The 20,709-nt window shown below is 41.2% G+C and overlaps 1 protein-coding gene across 1 annotated transcript; it reads right to left on the bottom strand.

The window, feature by feature from the left end:
* Positions 1 to 7,817: 7,817 nt before the first annotated feature.
* On the bottom strand, positions 7,818 to 19,969 carry LOC311239740 (transmembrane protein 238-like). Its single transcript, XM_084338436.1, has 4 exons — positions 19,834 to 19,969; positions 15,719 to 15,875; positions 13,962 to 14,131; positions 7,818 to 8,161 (listed from the first exon to the last, which is right to left on the bottom strand). The coding sequence occupies exons 2-3, from the start codon at positions 15,867 to 15,869 to the stop codon at positions 13,968 to 13,970; spliced, it is 315 nt and encodes a 104-aa protein (XP_084194562.1). The 5' UTR covers positions 15,870 to 15,875; positions 19,834 to 19,969; the 3' UTR covers positions 7,818 to 8,161; positions 13,962 to 13,967.
* Between the last annotated feature and the right edge of the window lie 740 nt (positions 19,970 to 20,709).

Genomic DNA, 20,709 nt, shown 5'->3' with positions numbered 1-20,709 from the left:
GTCAGCGTGGTCGTGTTGGACGGCTGTATCTACGCCATGGGAGGGAACGACGGACATGTGGACCTGAACACCGCCGAGCGCTACGAGCCTGAAACCGACCAGTGGACAGTGATCTCACCCATGCTGGAGCGCAGGGGCGGCGCCGGGGCAGCAGCCCTCCAGGGCAAGGTGGGTGGAACTGAGGGACACAGGGTGCTAGATGAACACAAGGAACGTTAGATCAGAAATCATAAATGTTTTTATTGCCAAGTAAGCTTGCACATACAAAAGATGTGTCTGGGTCCTTTGGTGCATCAACATTAACAGACAATTATAGTAGAATGAAATCAAATGGAATATATAAACTAAATTAGAATATTCTTTTTTATTACAGGTTTACATCTGTGGTGGAGTGTGTCTGCTCACAGCTGAGTGCTACAGTCCAGACACCGACCAGTGGACTCTGATCGCCCCCATGAGCACCAGGCGTCACGGACTGGGAGTGGCTGTATACGGAGATCATGTCTATGCGGTAGGTGCACACAGAGACAAATGCTTTATACTCAATATTTTTATAGACTGTGTATCATTTGACTTTCAATGCTTCTGTGATGCCCTCATTTCCCTAAATGGATTAATACAGTGTCTGCCTGCCTGAGTCACACACTAAAACATTCCTCTCATGTGTCCTGTCCTCAGGTGGGAGGGTGGGGCGATGTAAACGTCCTGCGTAGCGCGGAGGCCTACAGCCCCTTGACTGACTCCTGGAGAGCCCTGCCCGACATGCTCACCAACCACAGCTTCTTTGGCATCGCGGTGCTGGACGACCTGCTCTTCGTTTTCGGAGGCTACAATGTCTCCACCACCATCTCCAACACAGAGCGCTACGACCAGAGCAGCGACAAGTGGACTGTAGCCGAGGACATGAAGATCCCGCGCTGGGGCCTAAGCTGCTGCATAATGCATGGCCTGCCATTCAACATGAGCCAGTACGCTGCTCCCCGTGGAGGAGGAGGAGGAGGAGGAGGAGGAGGAGGAGGAGGAGGAGGAGGAGGAGGAGGCAGCAGGGAATCCATCTAAGAACCTTAAACATTTATTAGACCAAAAGAAATCCTAAGAAATTAATAAATTACTATCAGCCAAAGGTGGTGCATTTCTTTCTTCTAGTAATTCAGACAATATCGGCTTTTAGTTTGTGTAATGTAATGTAATATCTGTTTTTAGTTTGTGTAATGTAATGTAATATCTGTTTTTAGTTTGTGTAATGTAATATCGGTTTTTAGTTTGTGTAATGTAATGTAATATCTGTTTTTAGTTTGTGTAATGTAATATCTGTTTTTAGTTTGTGTAATGTAATGTAATATCTGTTTTTAGTTTGTGTAATGCACATAATATGGGAACCTTTATCCATATGGTTGAGCCTGTTAGGAATTGCACCCCCAACCCAAGCAGATTGCAGATCACTCTCTCTATATGGAGGTAAAAAAGAAAATATGGTCAAAATAATTGGCATAAAAAGGGCACTTTTTTATGAGGCACAAAAGGGCAGGTGCTTGTGCACCCGTTGGGCTCTATGTGTGCATGTGCCTGCTAGCTGTGCCCTTGAGCAAGGCACCTCAGCTTTAACCGCTCCAGTGTTAGCTGCTCAGGGGCCAGTAGTAGAGTGCCTGACCATAGTGTCTTTATACCTGTATCACTGGACATATAAATGCATATTAAATCAAATCAAATTGATTTGTAAAGCCCGAAATCACAAGTTAATGTCCCCATGGGCCGGACAAGTCTTCTTTAAACTATTCAAGAAGAAACATCACAATAAATCAAGAACAAAAAACCCACCATGAAATCCAAAATAAATGTAAAATAAATAAATGCAACACTCCCAGACATACCCCAGTGAAGGTAAGGAAAAACCTAGCAATAGGAAAAAAAGCACCACAGGCCATGTGGAGGAGAGAAACCTTAGAAGGGCCGTTCAAGGTGGGATTTCCCTTCTTGGATGTCGGTGATAATAGTGTTGCTATGGATGGGTGGAGAATAAAACAGGCGAATAGTTAGTATGTATGTACATATACGTGTAATAAAACACAAATATGTGCATGCAATAGCAACTGGGGTACATAAGAAAATTTTTGATACATTTAAATATATTACAACTCTGTACATACATGTGATTAGCATTATACTCAGTAGAACAAATGCATATATCTTATACCCAGCTTAATCACTATATTAATATTACTATTGCACTTTACTGTTACATTTGCACTGGGGTTGGATGCCACCCTTATTTTCATTGTAATGTACTTATGCTGTATGATGACAATACATTTCAATGTAATCTAATCTAATAATAATAATAATAATAATAATAATGACTTGGATTTTATATAGCGCTCTTCATGAGACCCAGAGCGCTTCACAGAGTCCATTATTCATTCATACACAGTCATACCGGTGGTGGTAAGCTACAATTGCAGCCAGAGCTGCCCTGAGGCAGACTCACGGAAGCGCGGCGAATAATCATCGCCTACGGCCCCTCCGACCACCACCAACATTCATACACATTCATACGAGGCAAGTAGGTTAAGTGTCTTGCCCAAGGACACAACAGCAGTGGGATGGACATGGGCTTGAGCGGGATTCGAACCACCAACCCTTTGATCATTGGACAACCCGCTCTACCCCTGAGCCACGCCACCCCACGTGCATAGTACTAACTGGTACTATGACCTGAATAATGGTCCTAGAGGTCAGTGATTTGATGCACTTTTGGTGTTTTGGCGATGGTGGCTTAAGAGAGTGCTGTCTTAACGTGAGAGTGCCGTCTTGACAGGTCGTGGGAAATCTCCCATATAGGCATTGGATTGGGTGGAGAGCTGGTGACTGCATGCGAATGCCCTCGTATGCCCTGTGTATGGGGACATGTCACCCATATAGAAACACACCTCTTCAATCAATATCTGAGATGCAAATAAATAAATAAATAAATAACCTTAATACATTTAATATTTATATTGTAGTGGGTTCTATAAGATAAGATAAGATAAGATATTCCTTTATTGATCCCCTTGGGGAAATTCAGGCATCATAGCAGCATGGGGGGGAGGGGGGGAGGGGTACAGGTAGTAAAACAACACAGTATACAGGTAGTAAAAGACAACACAGGCAGTGTAAACAATTTGATCAATATGGTCAATATAATTTACTATCTGACTAGCTGAGGAATATTCACATTATTCACAGTGTCACATGAGGTGCAGTATGCATGAGGTAGTGTTATAATTTACTATCTACTGAGTATACATTAATCAAAGTACCAGGGTAGTCTACTTTGTCCCCCTTGGGTTCCTATAAGTCCCAGGTCAATGTCTGGTAGCAGTCGCTGTCGCTGCCCCCTGTTGTGGGGCCTGGAGGCTGCTAGTCGCTGCCCACTGTTGTGGAGCCTGATGGCCGCTGGTATGAAGGACTGTCCGAGGCGGTTAGTTGAGTGTCGGGGGGGGATGAGTCTGTGGCTGAACGAGCTTCTCATCTTGACTAGCTCGTCGTAGAGGGGGTGGTAGGGGTTCTCCATGATGGCATCCAGCTTCCTTATCATCCCCCTCTCTACCATCACCTCAAGTCTAGGTAGCTCGACTCCCACCACGGAGCTAGCCTTCCTCACCAGCTTGTTGAGCTTGTTGGTGTCCCTTGAGTTGATGTAGCCTCCCCAGCATGCCACAGCATAGAAGAGGATGCTGGCCACAACAGACTGGTAAAAAGACTGCAGCAGTTTGTTGCACACATTGAAGGACCTGAGTCTCCTCAGGAAGAACAGCCTGCTCTGTCCCTTCCTGTAGAGGGCCTCTGTGTTGTCCGACCAGTCCAGTTTATTGTTCAGGTGTACCCCAAGGAACTTGTATGAGTCCACCATCTCCACATCCACCCCTCGGATGGAGATGGGAATCGGGGGGGGCCTCTTCTTGCCCCTCCGGAAGTCCACCACCAGCTCCTTGGTCTTACTGGTGTTGAGTTGGAGGTGGTTGCTGTCGCTCCACCCCACGAAGCTCTCCACCAGGGCTCTGTACTCCTCCTCATCATCGTCGGTGATGTAGCTTACGATGGAGGAGTCGTCTGAGAACTTCTGCAGGTTGGTGTCTATAGACATAATTCCCCATGGTATTGTTTTGATGTGTTGATTGTGTTGGGCACTGTCACTTTAAGGAGGTTGGTTTTGGGTTGGGCTGAGAGGAGACGCCCTGTGTGGGGTTTCATTGGTAAATGTTTGATTACTACGAGCTGTCAGAAGCTAGCCCGGCATAGTTCTGACAGCTGTCACTTGTGCTACTGCGAATTAAATGACACACGGCTTTGTGTTGTCAACTGATAGAAATTGTGCGTTTCTCTATTCTGATAATTTCTACAATATATATTAAGGCTGTCAAATATATCGCGTTAATATCGCGTTAACTCCCGATTCTATTAATGCCACTAATTTTTTTAACTCAAGATTAACTAAAAAAAAAAAAAAAAAAAAAAAATTTACTAGACTTCACTCAGGTGTATTATTGATGCTCTCATTGATACTATGTTTGTTTCTGAAGTGTGTGTGTGTGTGTGTGTATGTGTGTGTGTGTGTGTGTGTGAGAGATATAGAGAGAGAGGGGGGTGAGAGAGATGAGGAAGGGGCAAGAGAGAAAGAGAGCTGGGAGAGTGTGTGTGTGAGGGAGAGAGGGGTGTGTGTGATTAATCAGCCCTTGTGTGTGTGAATGTAACAAGTTCCTAACGTTTTCTTTCCCCTATTATTTCATGCACACTTTATTCATTGTTTTAAATTATTATTTTCTTTTAAGTTATTTTGTGCATCACTCTGTTTTGAATTTGATGCAAATTTGCAATGCATGAGGGTCATCCGTTTGTGTTAAATGGCTGCACAAAGCAAGCATGTGTTGACTCGCATGTTGATAAGAGTATTAAAACTTGGAACTTGAAAAAGATCTGTTTAAGGTAAAAAAAAAATGAAAAAAAAAAATGCGATTAATTTGCGATTAATCGCGAGTTAACTATGGACAATCATGCGATTAATCGAGTTAAATATTTTAATCGTTTGACAGCACTAATATATATATTGTATATATATATATATATATATATATATATATATATATATATATATATAAATAATTGTCTTTTACTAGTACCTTACTACTATGTACTATGTTACTATCCGTATACTACTACCTACCATGCTAAGCTATGTTGAACTTGAACTCAAGTTCAACACTATTTGACGAACAATGCCACTGACCATAAGCTGCCAGAGATGCACATCTCCTGCTGACCAGAAAACCACACACTTTTCTGATAGTGGGGTGCCGGGACACTCAGTCATTTAAAATGTATATGCGAAAGTTTCGTTTCCACTTCTAATTTGAAGATAAGGATCTATAGAACAATTTTGGCTTGAGTGTCAAGGAACCAGTTGAATTTAATAAAAATGTATCCAAAATGGCCACTATCGAAATCATGAATTCTTTAAAAACGTCTTAATGTTCACACAATTGCTGTGTAATATAATTTTGTATTGCTATTTTAAGTTAATACTGTGTGAGGAATCAACTGGAGTTCTAATATTGATGTTTTGAATATTCTGGTATGGCAAAAATCAAAGATGGCTGCAATTTCTGTATTTATTTCGAATTACGCTTCATAACTTTTATTCTATTGAACCTAGAATGGTTATGTTGGTGCCTGTACCTAGGTTTTCATGAATGAGTAATTGAATACAAATAAAATAAACATGATTGGAGCATATCTTATATGATATTTCACACAATGAGACAATAAATATGTGGAGAACTAGAGTTAGATATGAGAACTGTAAACACCAGTTGATTGTGAAGAACAAACGATGATTGTGAAGAACGTCCTCATCACAAGAAAGGATCTGCATCTCAGCACCAATGTCAACGCCATGCCAAAGACCTGATGGAGGTGTTGCTGAGCAATGGGAATCCCTTTGAGGAGGGCAGTAAAGACCTGGTTACATTAGACAATAAGGTGTGCGAGTCTGCGGCTGCTGCCGTATCTGTCCATCAACTCGAGTCTACGGGACAAGAGCAGTACAACAATTTCAGGAAGAGTGCTTGAATCAAATGACAGACTTCTGACAGCACCGATCAAGCAAAATAACTTACTGTTGTTCCATGAGAAGAAAACACAGAAGACAGCAAATAAGCTGAGAATTAGGGCTGTACTGCATGTAATTTTTTAACATTCGAAGCTTCTATTGAAGTATTCGAACGAAGCTTCAAATGTCTATAGATTTTTTTTATTTACAACTAAATCCTCAATTTGAATAAAGTGATTAATCTGATTAAATGAGTCTTTTTTATTAAATCAACTTTCTTTAATGATATAACTCATCAGTTTCGTCAACATAAATAATCCAATAAGGGCACGGTTGGTATGAAAGTGATGGTGACGTCTTATAGTATAATATTATAATATTAGTGTAGCCTAAACTTTAACTGCAACTGTGAAGAAAACCCCCAAAGAAAATGTATTAAACATTTAGAATTTGAATGTCAACATTATGATGGAAGCTTCGAAGCATTCGGTACAGCCCTACTGAGAATGCAGCACTTCAAACATCATGCAGAGCTCTATGGGAACGCTTTTATTGTGCTAGACACAATACACGTAGAGTAGCGACATTTCTGTCCACGAGGAGTTAGTTGCGCCAGGTGTAACAAGAAAGAACTGTTCTCATTCCTGTCAAATAAGTTGTTAACAGATGGACAGTTCCCAGATGACAAGGATGTCTACATCACTGCAGGTGATCAAGTCCACCATGTTGGAAACAGTCCCGACTAATGGATCAATGCAACCACGAGGAAGCGGACACTCGCGTCCTATAGTACATCTCCTACACGCGAGGGTTGGGCACCGAGAACCGGTTCTAATAGGAACCGGTTCCTAACGTCCGGTTCTGGAACCTGAAGTAACATATTTGCATTTCGATTCTTAATTTCGATTATTAAAAAAAATTATAATAATATTTTTTTTTACTTTGTTAATTAATACCCTAGTTACAGTACAGCAACCAAATTAAACTGTGTCAAGTCAACTGACAATGTGAATAGTATGAAAAAAATGTAAGATAAAAAAATTTAAATGTCCTGCTAAATAAGCTGTGACCTGTTTTGACCTGCACCTCAAAGAATCTGAATCGAGAATCGTTTAGAACAGGAATCGAAATGGAGAAATCGGAACCGGAATGGTTCAAATCCAAACGATGCCCAACCCTCCTCCACGCCCTCCAAACATCTGGGGAGGGGGCACACTGGAGACCCAGGTGTTGTCGTAATCCTTCTGACTCATTTCCATCACATGAAGACTCTGAAGGCAGCTGCGCAAATCTGCATCTCCTTCAAAGCTGGAACGACAACCAGAACCATCGCCCTGAACCTGGGCTCTCTGCCACGCAGTCACCGGATCAGACACCACTCACTTTAGACACTTTATATTGATCTATTATTAAAGACATTTGCACTACATTCATACCTCATTTGCACCCTAACCTAAGTGTTGTACCTCATCTCATTTCTGCATTGTACCTCACTGTTACTCATCTGTATTGTATATTGACTGAACATTCCTTCACTTACTTCTTGATTACTTACTTTCTCTTTACTGTATGTAGCACACTCTCAGGGGCTCACACAGAAACAAGCATTTCATCATAAAGTATTCTGTATCTTGTTGTGACAAATAATAAACACACTTGAAACTTGACCTCCTCTACCCCCTGAGCTGCTGTCGCCCCAGGTTTGATTAAAGTCATCCAAAGATATCTGTGGCCACCAATTTGTGGAAAAAACCTTTATTAAAGATACTCCTTGTATTAAAACAAGTACATCTAAAATCATGCACATAAAAAAATAAAAAATAAAAAACTCAGCAGTGTTACTATGTAACATAATATCAACTATATGAGAATAATATCATACAATAATATCATAATTGAAATCTTCTTTTTTCACAGTCCAAGTTTGCAAACATGGATGTTCAGGCCGAGGGTATTTTAGTAGCGTTGTAGTCTGAGGATATTAATACTGACAGATGAATGATGGATGCATTATGAATGGAGAGCGTTGAGGGAGACATCGGTCCAGGAAGTGTTCCGCTCCAGTGTCTGGCTCTAACAGGAAACAGAAGAAGATCCTAAATACAGAGTCCACTCATTTAAACATCACCTATCACAAACCCTGCCCTCTTTTCTTGATCCTCCAATCAACAACTGTTGCTTCCCCAAATTTGTCCGAGGGAAGCAATGTTTGTGATTGGAGGATCAAGAAAAGAGGGCGGGTTTGATTCTATATTATACACACAATTACACCCCTGCTGGGATAATAAGGTATTACACCCCTGCTGGGATAATACGGTTTCTCTTATCTTTCAATATACTACAAATGATAACAAAGATATCCAGTATTTGATCATTTAGGAGACAGAAGGCCTATTTAATCAGCGACAGAATGGAGCTAAATCAGGGGTGGGCAATTATTTTTCCCGGGGGGCCGAATGAGCAACTGAAAATATGTTGGGGGGCCGGGCCAAAATTTCAAACTCAATTATGCATAATATAAATTTTATTTCTATATAAAAAGCAGTAAATGGCATTGTTTTGACCCCTGGTAAGAGTGTATGTTATTATTTGGCAATTAAAAGGTGAGGTTAGCTTTCAAAAATATCATTTATTCAAATAGAATTTATTTCCAAAATGATAAACAAGGGCATTTTGAGTTTCATATACTATTGAAACAAGGATTTTCTTAGCTTTCTAAAGACATCACATCATCTTATAGCAAAAATAAACAAGACATGGGACTGAACTGTGTAAAGAAAAGTGTCCCAGTTTTGTAGCCTTTTTTACTTTACATGCCTATATTAAACATTTAATGTTTTCAGAACTGTGCAAAAAAAAGAAAAAAAATATCAAGTGTCCCATTTCACTTGTTATATTTCCACATTTTAGTGTTCTTCAGTTCTTTTTTTTCATTCAGTGTGAGAAATCCAGTCTCTGTTGAGCTTTAACAAGTCCATCAAAGTCAGGTTGCATGTCTGAGGTGGAGATGCGAAGCACAGCTGCCAGATGTTCATCAGTGAGAGAGGATCTGTACCTGGACTTGGTAAACGTCATGACTGAGAATGTCTGTTCACATATGTAGGTGGATCCAAAGAGAACCAACATCTTCTGAGCATGTCTCCTGCGCGTATATTGTGCGTGTGAACGTTGACATGAAAAGAAAAAAGTTAAAAAAAAAAATAAAAAAAAAAAATATTAAAAAAAAAAATATATTATCATGTAATCTTTCGCGGGCCGGTCAGAATCATCCCGCGGGCCGTATCCGGCCCGCGGGCCGTACAATGCCCAGGTCTGAGCTAAATAGTGATTCATATTGTGTAACATTTCATCAAGTCAAAGTGTAAATGAAGTCTGTTTGTGTTTATTTTAACACATTCAGCACCAGGGATTAGTCTGGCCCTTGTGGCTAACGTGCCACGTTTCCATAACATATGTTCACTGTGCGTCACTATGTTTGGAGAGCTATATCAATATTATAGCTATGGAGACAATACTATAGTCATTTGACAGTGACTTTCTTGAAGTATGGGGGAATACTTATGGGACCAATATAAAACCATTATATATACTACAGAAGAGGGCTGTAAGAATCACACATAAAGTGAATTATCGAGAACACACAAACATTATTTATTAAATCTAGAATAATTAAACTTGAAGACATGGTTAAGTTTCAAACAATGTTAATTATATTTAGGGCAAGAAATAATACACTGCCAGAAAAACTACAAAATCTTTTTCATTTAGAAAGTGAGTTTAGTAGGAGAAAATACAATTTTAAACATCAGTTTGCACGTACCACACTTAAACAGATGTGTCCTTCAGTTATTGGTGTAAAGTTGTGGAATTTATCTCCATAGCGAGCTTAACACATTAACTGCCACGGAGTTTGCCCGTCTCATACCACTCTCTGCTACCACTCTAAGCCTATGGAGATGTTCACCTTCTTTGCAGGGCTATAACTTTTTAAATTGTATTGCTAAATTGACATTACTATGGCCCATTCAACATCGATTATCTATCGTTCAGGATGTAGGAACATTATAATTTTTCATTCATAGATTCATACGAAAATACCGTCTAGAATATAAACATGTTTTTATTGTTTTCTGCAGTAATTCCTAGAACGTGAGTTATAGGCATAAACGCATATATAGATTATCAACTGCCGTTTGTTGCCGATACACACTATATTAAAAATTTCAACTGTACAATCCTAAACGTTATGACTTATCATGCGCGGATGAACGGGGGGGGGTCGTTTATAATTCCGTGATTGTCAGTAAAAGCTTTATGTAGTATGGGTGATATATTGATCAGAGCAGTTTGCATTAATAATAATAAACAAACTCGCTGTAAATGACGTCAGCGTCCTCTTACCGTTCGCCGATGAGACTGGAGGAAAAAGATCCCACTTATTTGACGCAATCTACTAGATCCATTTTCCGGTTTGTATAATAATAATAAACACCAAATCATATCGATTATTGAGTTATGGCAGCGATCGATATACACGGATGTGTGTCTAGAGTCCCGCAACAATATGCGAGTGCCGGACGCATTTGCCAGATGCACGGAGATCACCAGAGATCCATTTCCGGTTGTAACTTGCCGATCATCCACCAGGCAGCAGTATTGAAGTGTTGCAGAGTTGTGCAGGCTCCCACTGTATCAGCCGAGGCTGGGTGAGGGAATTATGAATACCATGGCGAAAAAATTTAATATGACATCAATAACGTTGTACGCCGTGGTTTGGCAGAATTAGCATGACCTTGAAACACATTGTACAACGTTATTGGCGCCAGATGTGTTAAGGGATGTAATCGTGTTTATCAATTCAAAAATATATATAAAAAAAAAATTTAGTCAGTATGAAAATCAAATGCGATATGAATAGTGAGATATTTTTTTTCTTTCTTTTATCCTTTATTATTATTATTATTATTATTATTATTATTATTATTATTATTATTATTGTTATTATTATTAAAATGTTTCTTGTTTAACTGTGGATTGTGTGTTTCTTGTATAATCGTATAAATTATTATTTTGTGTAAATTAGGTTGTACGCCAACCATTAAGTAAATACTTGTTTAGTTTAGGAATAAGGGGCAGGTAACTATAAGATTTATTCTTCTTCCTGCTCCTTTTGTCCATGGAATGATATTTATGATTGTGTAATGAAGAAACTCTGATTGTATTGATTCCATGTGGCAAATAAAAAAAAACTCTGAACTGGTGAATATACGTATATTTTAGGAGTGATCCGGGATAATTCCTGAAACGCTGAGTTACAGGGCGCTACGTGTATTCTACTATAAGCGTTGGCGTTTATTGCCTGGACACGCTACTATTTCCAAATCAAATGTATTATGCTTTGATGGCCAGTAACGGCATTCGTGACGCTGATCAAAAAGGGTGGGAGACACTGCCATCTGGCAGGATGCGGCCGGTATTACACTTTGGCAATCTCAAAATCCTTTCCTATGGCAACACAGAGGTCAGTGGATGAATAATGAATACAAATATTGAATAAAAGAAAAAAACGACCAAAACCCAAGATATCGCAGGTCTGGCGTCCAACGCATGGCGGGTTAACACGAGTTATGTGTTTAACATAAAATAAAGAAATATGTGGCTAAATGCATCTGTAGGTGATGCAGTCATAAAATAATGGTTAGGAGGTCATCATTAGGAATGGTTAGGAGGTAATCATTAGGAATGGTTAGGAGGTAATCATTAGGAATGGTTTTGATTGATTGATTGAAAAGTTTATTAACAGATTGCAGAAGGGGTACAGTACAGTACAGCTCAATACATACAATTGTTAAGGGGATGCAGACCTGAGAAAGACTTTCGTCTTGTTTCCATCAGGGTCCCCCATTTTCAATTCATCATAACATATATGACATACATGACATACAGATAGACAGTACTGCTACATCTATACATTTATGACATATCAGATTTGCAAATACAGTACCGTTTGTGATACAAAAGTGTCCAGAAAAAGAGTGTATATACATTTGACGTAGAAACTGTACATTGGAGGAGGTTGGGTGAGGTTGGGTGGGTGGGTGGGGGCTGTACATTGGAGGTGGGGGGGGGGGGGGGGGGTTGGGTAGGGGGGACACACACATTTTACACTGTACATTGGAATACTGACAAAGCCTTACTTGGTCATTTACTGTACAACTAGGTTAGGACATTTGTAGGGGCCAGTTTCGAATTGCAGTCTCACGTAGGTGTTTTTTGAGTGTTTTTGAAAGTGGGTAGTGATTCACATTCCTTTACAGCTTTGGGTAGGGCGTTCCACATTGATGTGGCATAATTGCGAAACGTGTTTAGTCCCTTGTTTGAGCCGAATCTGGGTTTAACATGATTTGTGGAGCTCCCTCTGGTGTTGTGATCGTGGTATTCACTGACCTTTGGGAAGTATTTTGACATGTACATGGGTACCTTGGTTGCGTAGTGTATCTTGTAGACCAGGCCCATTGCAAGTTGCTGTACTCTGTCGTCTACTCTAAGCCATCCTAGGTTGTCAAAGTGGGCAGGGGTGAGGTGGGTTCTAGGAGTAAGGTCAGGGCTGAGTCATCCGCAAACAGGAACAAGTTGCAGTCACAAGCTGACGACATGTCATTTGCATAAATTAGGAATAGTAGCGGTCCTAGTATGCTTCCTTGTGGAACACCACAGCTCACTGTGAGGGGGGGGGGATAGGGTACCGTTTACCTCCACCATCTGTTCCCTCCCCTCCAGGTAGGATTGTATCCAGCTCACTGATAAACTATCAAAACCAATTGCTTTTAGCTTGTCAATCAGAATGGTGTGATTGACAGTGTCGAAGGCCTTTTGTAGGTCCAGCATGACCATGCCGCAGTATTTGCCCGCGTCCACCTCTTGTTTGATGTGGTCGTTCAAGTAGAGAAGGCATGTGTCAGTGGAGTGGGATGTTCTGAAGCCAGATTGGAATTCATAGATTAGATTTTTTTCCGCAAGGTACTTTTCGATCTGTTCGTATACTATTTTTTCCATGACTTTCGAGATGGATGTAAGGATAGAAACAGGGTGGTAGTTGCCCGGGTCTAATTTGCTGCCCTTTTTGTGCAGGGGTGTTACTCTCGCAATTTTGAAGTCCTTGGGGACGTGTCCCTGTTTTATGGAGAGGTTTATTATGTGTGTGATGACTGGGGTGATGGCGGCTGCTGAGTCTCTGAGGAATTTGGAGGGGATGTTGTCATGGCCAGTGGCCTTGTTTGGTTGGAGGGCGCTCAGTTTTTTGAGTACCTCATCTGTAGTTACCATTTCCAGGGAGGTTAGGAGGTAATCATTAGGAATGGTTAGGAGGTAATCATTAGAATGGTTAGGAGGTAATCATTAGGAATGGTTAGGAGGTAATCAGGTATTCATTAGGAATGGTTAGGAGGTAATCAATAGGAATGGTTAGGAGGTAATCATTAGGAATGGTTAGGAGGTAATCATTAGAATGGTTAGGAGGTAATCATTAGGAATGGTTAGGAGGTAATCAGGTATTCATTAGGAATGGTTAGGAGGTAATCAATAGGAATGGTTAGGAGGTAATCATTAGGAATGGTTAGGAGGTAATCATTAGGAATGGTTAGGAGGTAATCATTAGGAATGGTTAGGAGGTAATCATTAGGAATGGTTAGGAGGTAATCATTAGGAATGGTTAGGAGGTAATCATTAGGAATGGTTAGGAGGTAATCATCACCTACTATATCCTGTACCTACCCAGGATCAGTGGCGCCCCCTGTAGGTGCGTATCTTGCGGCTGTACCTACCCAGGATCAGTGGCGCCCCCTGTAGGTGCGTATCTTGCGGCTGTACCTACCCAGGATCAGTGGCGCCCCCTGTAGGTGCGTATCTTGCGGCTGAGGTTGCGGGCCAGTCTGTCCACGGCGCTGCCGATGTGTCCCACCTCCTTGCGGGACGTGAGGCCCTCGATGTTCCCACTGTACCAGAGGACCCAGCCCCACAGGGACATGAGGACGAACAGGGCACCTGGACCACAGCAGTATTACTAAGTTAGGAAAGTAATGTTTTAAGTCAAGCCTGATGTTGCCTTGTTGCACAAAAGAATGATCCCAGTCTCTTCCACACAGTGACAGTGAGGCATACAGTTTATTAATTGAATGAATGAAGTTTATTGTCTGTCTTTGTTTACAACAAATCAAAAACACACTTGTGATCCTTTACAATTCTTAAAAACAAAATATATTTTAATATAAAAAATAAAGAAAACGTGGATAAATTCTTTTTGTTTTTAACTTTTTGAGAAAACCCAGGTATCGGTATCGTAACTGAAAAAGTCGGATCGGTGCATCCCTATACAGAATGTATGAATTAATGTTGCGTTTTTCCCCCTCAAATGTAGCCAAGAGTAAAGACCCTAATCCTGTCAAAACAGCAGTCAACGTGTATATTTTCAGCACTACGTTTGTTTACCAATGGTTTTAAGTGTTAGTGAATTATGAGTTATAGAAATCTCAGGGCATCGAGTCGGAAAAAGGAGAGGATTGATGCGAGGATTTGGCGCAACGTAACTTGAGTGTAGTCTTTTGAGAGAAGAGACCCAGGGCTTTCGAATAAAAAAAAAACTACACTTCCCAGCTCACGCCAGCCCCTGTCAATCAACCCACTTCTTTTTCAGTTTTCTTTCCCTCTTTATTTTCTGGATCATATCTCACGGGTAGAACAAACCTAAACGTCATAATTTGCCATAAAACAGAATGCAGTTAGTTTCTCTACCTTTCTGTGAATTATAAAAAAGTAACTGTACTTAGAGTAGATTTCATTCACGGTTTTTGCCGCCCTGTCAGGGGAACCTGGTGATAATAAATCCAGATTGAACTCTGCCATTGGAAAGGGGAGATTTGGCCCGATCCATAGATGTGCGACTTGGCCATAATAAGGTCATTTATAGGCCCGATATTCTTTTTTTTTTAATCCACCTTTTCTCCTCCTATTTTTCTTGTATTTTCCTCCCATCCCAATTTAGTCGTTATGCCAATTCCCCCCTCCCCTTCCTGGTCATTGCGCGCATTTGCGCCATACTTGCCGGTCTAGGGAGCCCTGAAGTCTATCACATGCTTCCTCCAATACATAGGAGACAGCCAGCAGCCTCTTTTCACCTGCCAGCGAGGACTCTCATTGGGCGAGTGTAACGCGTGGGAGGGCACACTACCTCACCCAGATCCCTTCATCACTGTGCAGGCGCCCTGACCGACCTGTAGGAGACGCCGTTTACAACGACCAGATTACCACCCACCGGCTTCCCTCCCGCTGACTCTGCCATTTGTGTCAGTATGACGGCCGACCAAGCCGGAGGCACAGCTGACAGCCGGATTCGATACCAGTGTCTCTGCGGTGGTAGACAGACGCTTAGTCCGCTGCGCTACCCGGCCGCCCTAGGCCTGATATTCTATAATCATATTTCAAATTGCATGTGTCCGGATGGCAGAATCCAGTACTGTATCTACAAAACCTGCTGTGTAATTGTCTTCCCTTTATTCATTTGCTTAGATTTCTTGTACACGTGATCCCAAGAAGGTTCTGAATGAGCTCAGTGGAAGTCCAAAGTCTACGTACCCGTGTAGACCAGCAGGTCTCCAAAGTCTCGCCCTTTGATCTCCAGGGGGGCAAAGACTCCCACCAGCAGGGCGGCACCACCCAGCAGATCCATCAGCACCGCGAAGGCCAACGCCAGCTTACAGCGAGACAGACCGTCACACAGACCCATAATGACCTGGAGAGAGAGAGAGAGAGAGACGTCACACAGACCCATGTAGACCTGGAGAGAGAGAGAGACAGACCATCACACAGACCCATGTAGACCTGGAGAGAGAGAGAGAGAGAGAGACCATCACACAGACCCATGTAGACCTGGAGAGAGAGAGAGAGACCATCACACAGACCCATGTAGACCAGGGCCCTCATTTATCAACACTTCTTAGAAAGTGTTCCATTTTTATATACGTAAGCACAGAATTTAGAATGTGTGCACGCACAGAAATATTGGGATTTATCAACCGTGCGTACACAGGTCCTACGCTCCTCCGTGTTGATAAATACCTCTTTGTTCTACCATCAATGCTCGTGCATGATTATCCATATATGGTCATGAAACACACCCCATGGGATGTGAAATAATGGACTGACCCGAGCGGAACTCTGAGAAACTTCACAGGAGATTGTTCACTGAGGCGCTGCCGAACCAAGAAGACACAAGTTCAAATTTCTTTAATAGTTGTCATACAGAAGTACAGAATACTTTTATACAAAATGCTTCTTACTGTTACGCTCCAGAGACCGTGCAAGACAAGATAAGTATGAAATAAAATAACATAGTATAGCATGTAAATTAGAAGTAAAAAAAATGAGGTCACAGTGTTCAGTATAGACATATGTACAATGTTCGATGCAGAATAGACGTAACTGAGTTACCATATAATATACAATACTGTGCAGTGTACCAATATACAATACTATATAGTGCAAGGCAGAAATGGGATGAGGTGCAATTTACAGTAGGTGTACGAGTTGTAGTGCAAATCCTTTATCAATAAATATAAAGTGTGTTTGTGTGATCTAAAGTGTGGAGAGTGGGTGCTGCAGTGTGTTGTTTGTTTAAGTGAGTGTGTGCGTGTGGGTGTGTGTTAGGGATGGGTACCTTTCATATTTGAACCGATACCGGTACCGGTACCGGTACCGGTACCTGTGAATCGATACCGGTACCCAACGGTACCTTTTTTCGGTACTTTTAAAAAAAATAAAAAAAAATATTTTTTATTATTTTTTTTTTTACTTTTCTTTTTTTTTTTTTTACTTTTTTTTTTCATGTCAACGTTCACACGCACAATATATGCTTACCTAGGATTTGACTTGATTCAACAACAAAGCAGTCGGAGCAATGACAAGCCGAAAACTGTCGAAATTTAATTTACCTACCTCAGTCGTAAAAAAAAATCCAAACTTCAAATAACTACAATTTCGACAGTTTTCGGCTTGTCATTGCTCCGACTGCTTTGTTGTTGAATCAAGTCAAATCCTAGGTAAGCATATATTGTGCGTGTGAACGTTGACATGAAAAGAAAAAAGTAAAAAAAAAAAAAAAGTAAAAAAAAAAATGTATAAAAAATATTTTTTTTTATTTTTTTTTTATTTTTTTTTCGGTTTCTCACTTGATTCGATACTCGGTAGTACCGACGTGTTTCGGTTCGGTACCTCAAAAGTACCGAATTCGGTACCCATCCCTAGTGTGTGTGCTGTGTGCATTTGATGGTTGTTGCATAGTGTTTATTGTTCGTTTAGCAGCCTGATGGCCTGGGGATAGAAGCTTCTTCGGAGTCTTTCTGTGCTCGCCTTAAGACTCCGGTATCGCTTGCCTGACCGCAGCAGTTCAAAGAGGCAGTTGTTCGGGTGGCTCGAGTCCCGTGCGCACACTCAACCTGTGTGTTATGGGATAAATAAAAGGCTGACTTGTACATGGTGATGTCAGATATCAACGGCTCCCTAAGACCATTGCTGCAATTCTGCCTGGACAGCTCAAAATACTAATAAAGACCGTTCGTTGACCACTGTTTGGCGTTGGTGGTGTGTCATTATAACCGTGCTGTAATATGAATGCCTTTATTAGTTGTGTTCGATTGGCTATAATATGATTTTTAGAGGCATCTATTTTGTTGTCGGTATTAGCCTAATACCGACAACAAAATAGATGCCTCTAAAAATCATATACTATTAGGTAGCCTATATTCTCAAATGGCATTTAATGGCTATCCGACTCCTTGTCGCTATCCTCGCGGACGGACCAGTGTATACCTTATATCATATTCCTATTCATATTCATATAATAGTTTACTCTATCAGCATACCCAGCATGTAATACGTTCTTTGTCTGTGATACTTGTATAACGAACGGTTTGGGTAGGACCAGTTCTTCAGGGTAAATCTAGGTTGGTTTGCCATTGAGGAGCAGGTTGAAAAAACCCTCAGCTCGGAACTAGGCAAAATCTGCATATGGCTCGCTGATAACAAACTATCATTACACATGGGCAAAACAGAGTCCATTCTCTTCGGTTCAAATAACAAACTCAGCAAGACCGACGGCTTCTCAGTTACAGTGGGTGACAATATTGTCACAAGGAAAGATGAAATTACCTACCTGGGTTCCATCCTAGAGGCTAATCTCTCCTGTGACAAAATGGCATCCAATGCAATAAAAAAAGTCAACCAACGAACTCGATTCTTGTACCGGATCGCCTCTCTGGTAAACAAGAATACCCTGAAGACTCTGGCAGGAGCACTCATTCAAGGGTACTACGACTATGCTTGCACCTCATGGTACCAAAGCACCTCAAAGGCGCTAAAAACAAAATTACAAACATATCAAAACAAACTGGTCAGACTACTGCTTGACCTTACTCCTAGAACCCACCTCACCCCTGCCCACTTTGACAACCTAGGATGGCTTAGATTAGACGACAGAGTACAGCAACTTGCAATGGGCCTGGTCTACAAGATACACTACACGACCAAGGTACCCATGTACATGTCAAAATACTTCCCAAAGGTCAGTGAATACCACGATCACAACACCAGAGGGAGCTCCACAAATCATGTTAAACCCAGATTCGGCTCAAACAAGGGACTAAACACGTTTCGCAATTATGCCACATCAATGTGGAACGCCCTACCCAAAACTGTAAAGGAATGTGAATCACTACCCACTTTCAAAAACACTCTCAAGGGACACCTACGGGAGACTGCAATTCAACACTGGCCCCTGTAAATATCCTAACCCAACCCCCTCCAATGTACAGTCATTTACCTAGTATGGTTGTCAATAGTCCAATGTACAATTTTGTTTGTTTGTACAGTGTCTCCTCCCCCCCCCCCCTCAATGTACAATTTTGCTTGTTTATACAGTGTGCCCCCCCCCCCCCCAACCACCTCCAATGTAAATTACCCAGTATGGTTGTCAATATCCCAATGTACCCAACACCCCCCACCCAACCTCCTCCAATGTACAGTTTCTACGTCAAATGTATATACTCCCTTTTCTTGACTCCTTCTGTATCACAAACAGTACTGTATTTGCAAATCTGGTATGTCATAAATGTATAGATGTAGCAGTACTAACTATCTGTATGTCATGTATGTCATATATGTTATGATGAATTGAAAATGGGGGACCCTGATGTAAACAAGACGAAAGTCTTTCTCTGGTCTGCATCCCCTTAACAATTGTGTGTATTGAGTTGTACTGTATTGTACCCATTCTGCAATCTGTTAATAAAGTGTTCAATCAATCAATCAATCAAACCGCTGGCTGTGACGTCACGTAGGCCTCGACCAGAGAGCAGTCTCGAAGACACTCTAACGTCACGAGACCGCCGCCATGTTGTATGGGGGAAACAAACGGATTTCTACTTTTATCAAATGTTGTGCTCCGTTTTTATTACATGTTTTTATCACATTCTTGTTCATTTCATAACCTTTTCATATCATTTGTTTTGAAAATGTTGAGGCCACAACATGGCATTTCACTATTTCCGAAAGCCTTTCTGGTGATTCTAAGTGTTTGTTTCCCCCCAAGCGACAGTTAAACAGACAGGGGGTTGACTTCGAGAATACTACACGGAGTCCAATAAAGAAGCGCGAACACGGAACACAATAGTAATAAAACTTATATTTCAACTCACTGTTCAGCGCTGCTTGTCTGGCGCTAAAGAAAGGTTTCTCTTCACAGGGTTTCAGAGGAAACGTTGAGCTGTTTTTGAGTCCAGAATCCACGTCAGCAGCTCACGTGACCTAGTGTTGCTGCTCACCTGAGCCCCGCCCCCCGCTAGGTGTCTTCTTCGCGTGATTACCAAACTAAGCCGCATTTCTCGGAGACGCTCTCTGATTGGCCGACGCCAGTTTCTACACTGGTTAAGCTTAGGCACTCTTTCGAAGTTGGTTAAATGTCTAGGAAGATATATTTAATTTAATTTGTATTTTATTTTTTATGGTTTTTTTATTTCGTTTTTGTTGTTTTTTGTTATTAAATTTGTGTTTGTTTTATGATTAATAAAGAACAGTTCAAATACAAATAAACCACATTAATGGAAGCCTGTCTGTCTACCTTAAAGAACGGTGCACTCTAGTGGAGAAGGGAGGTAGTGAACCTTAGTAACTCGGGCCATCTGTTTGATTGATTGATTGAAAACTGTATTACCAGATTGCAGAATGGGTACAATACAGTACAGCTCAATACACAGTACACAATTGTTAAGGGGATGCAGACCAGAGAAAGACTTTCGTCTTGTTTACATCAGGGTCCCCCATTTTCAATTCATAGTGACATTTATGACATACATGACATACAAATATACAGTACTGTTTATGAGAAAGAGATCATAAAAAAAATATATATACATTCGAAGGGGAAGAAACTGTACATTGGAGGGGGTTGGGTGGGGGGGGGGGGGTGGATGTTTACCGGTGCCAGTTTCGAATTGCAGCCTCCCGTAGGTGCTCTTTGAGAGCGGTTTTGAAGGAGGGTAGGGATTCACATCTTTTTACAGCTGTGGGTAGGG

Source organism: Notolepis coatsorum (assembly GCF_963971535.1).
Source record: "Notolepis coatsorum genome assembly, contig: SUPER_13_unloc_1, whole genome shotgun sequence".
Taxonomy (NCBI): domain Eukaryota; kingdom Metazoa; phylum Chordata; class Actinopteri; order Aulopiformes; family Paralepididae; genus Notolepis; species Notolepis coatsorum.
The sequence above is the reverse complement of the archived record's forward strand: the minus strand, read 5'-3'. Positions and strand labels throughout refer to the sequence as shown.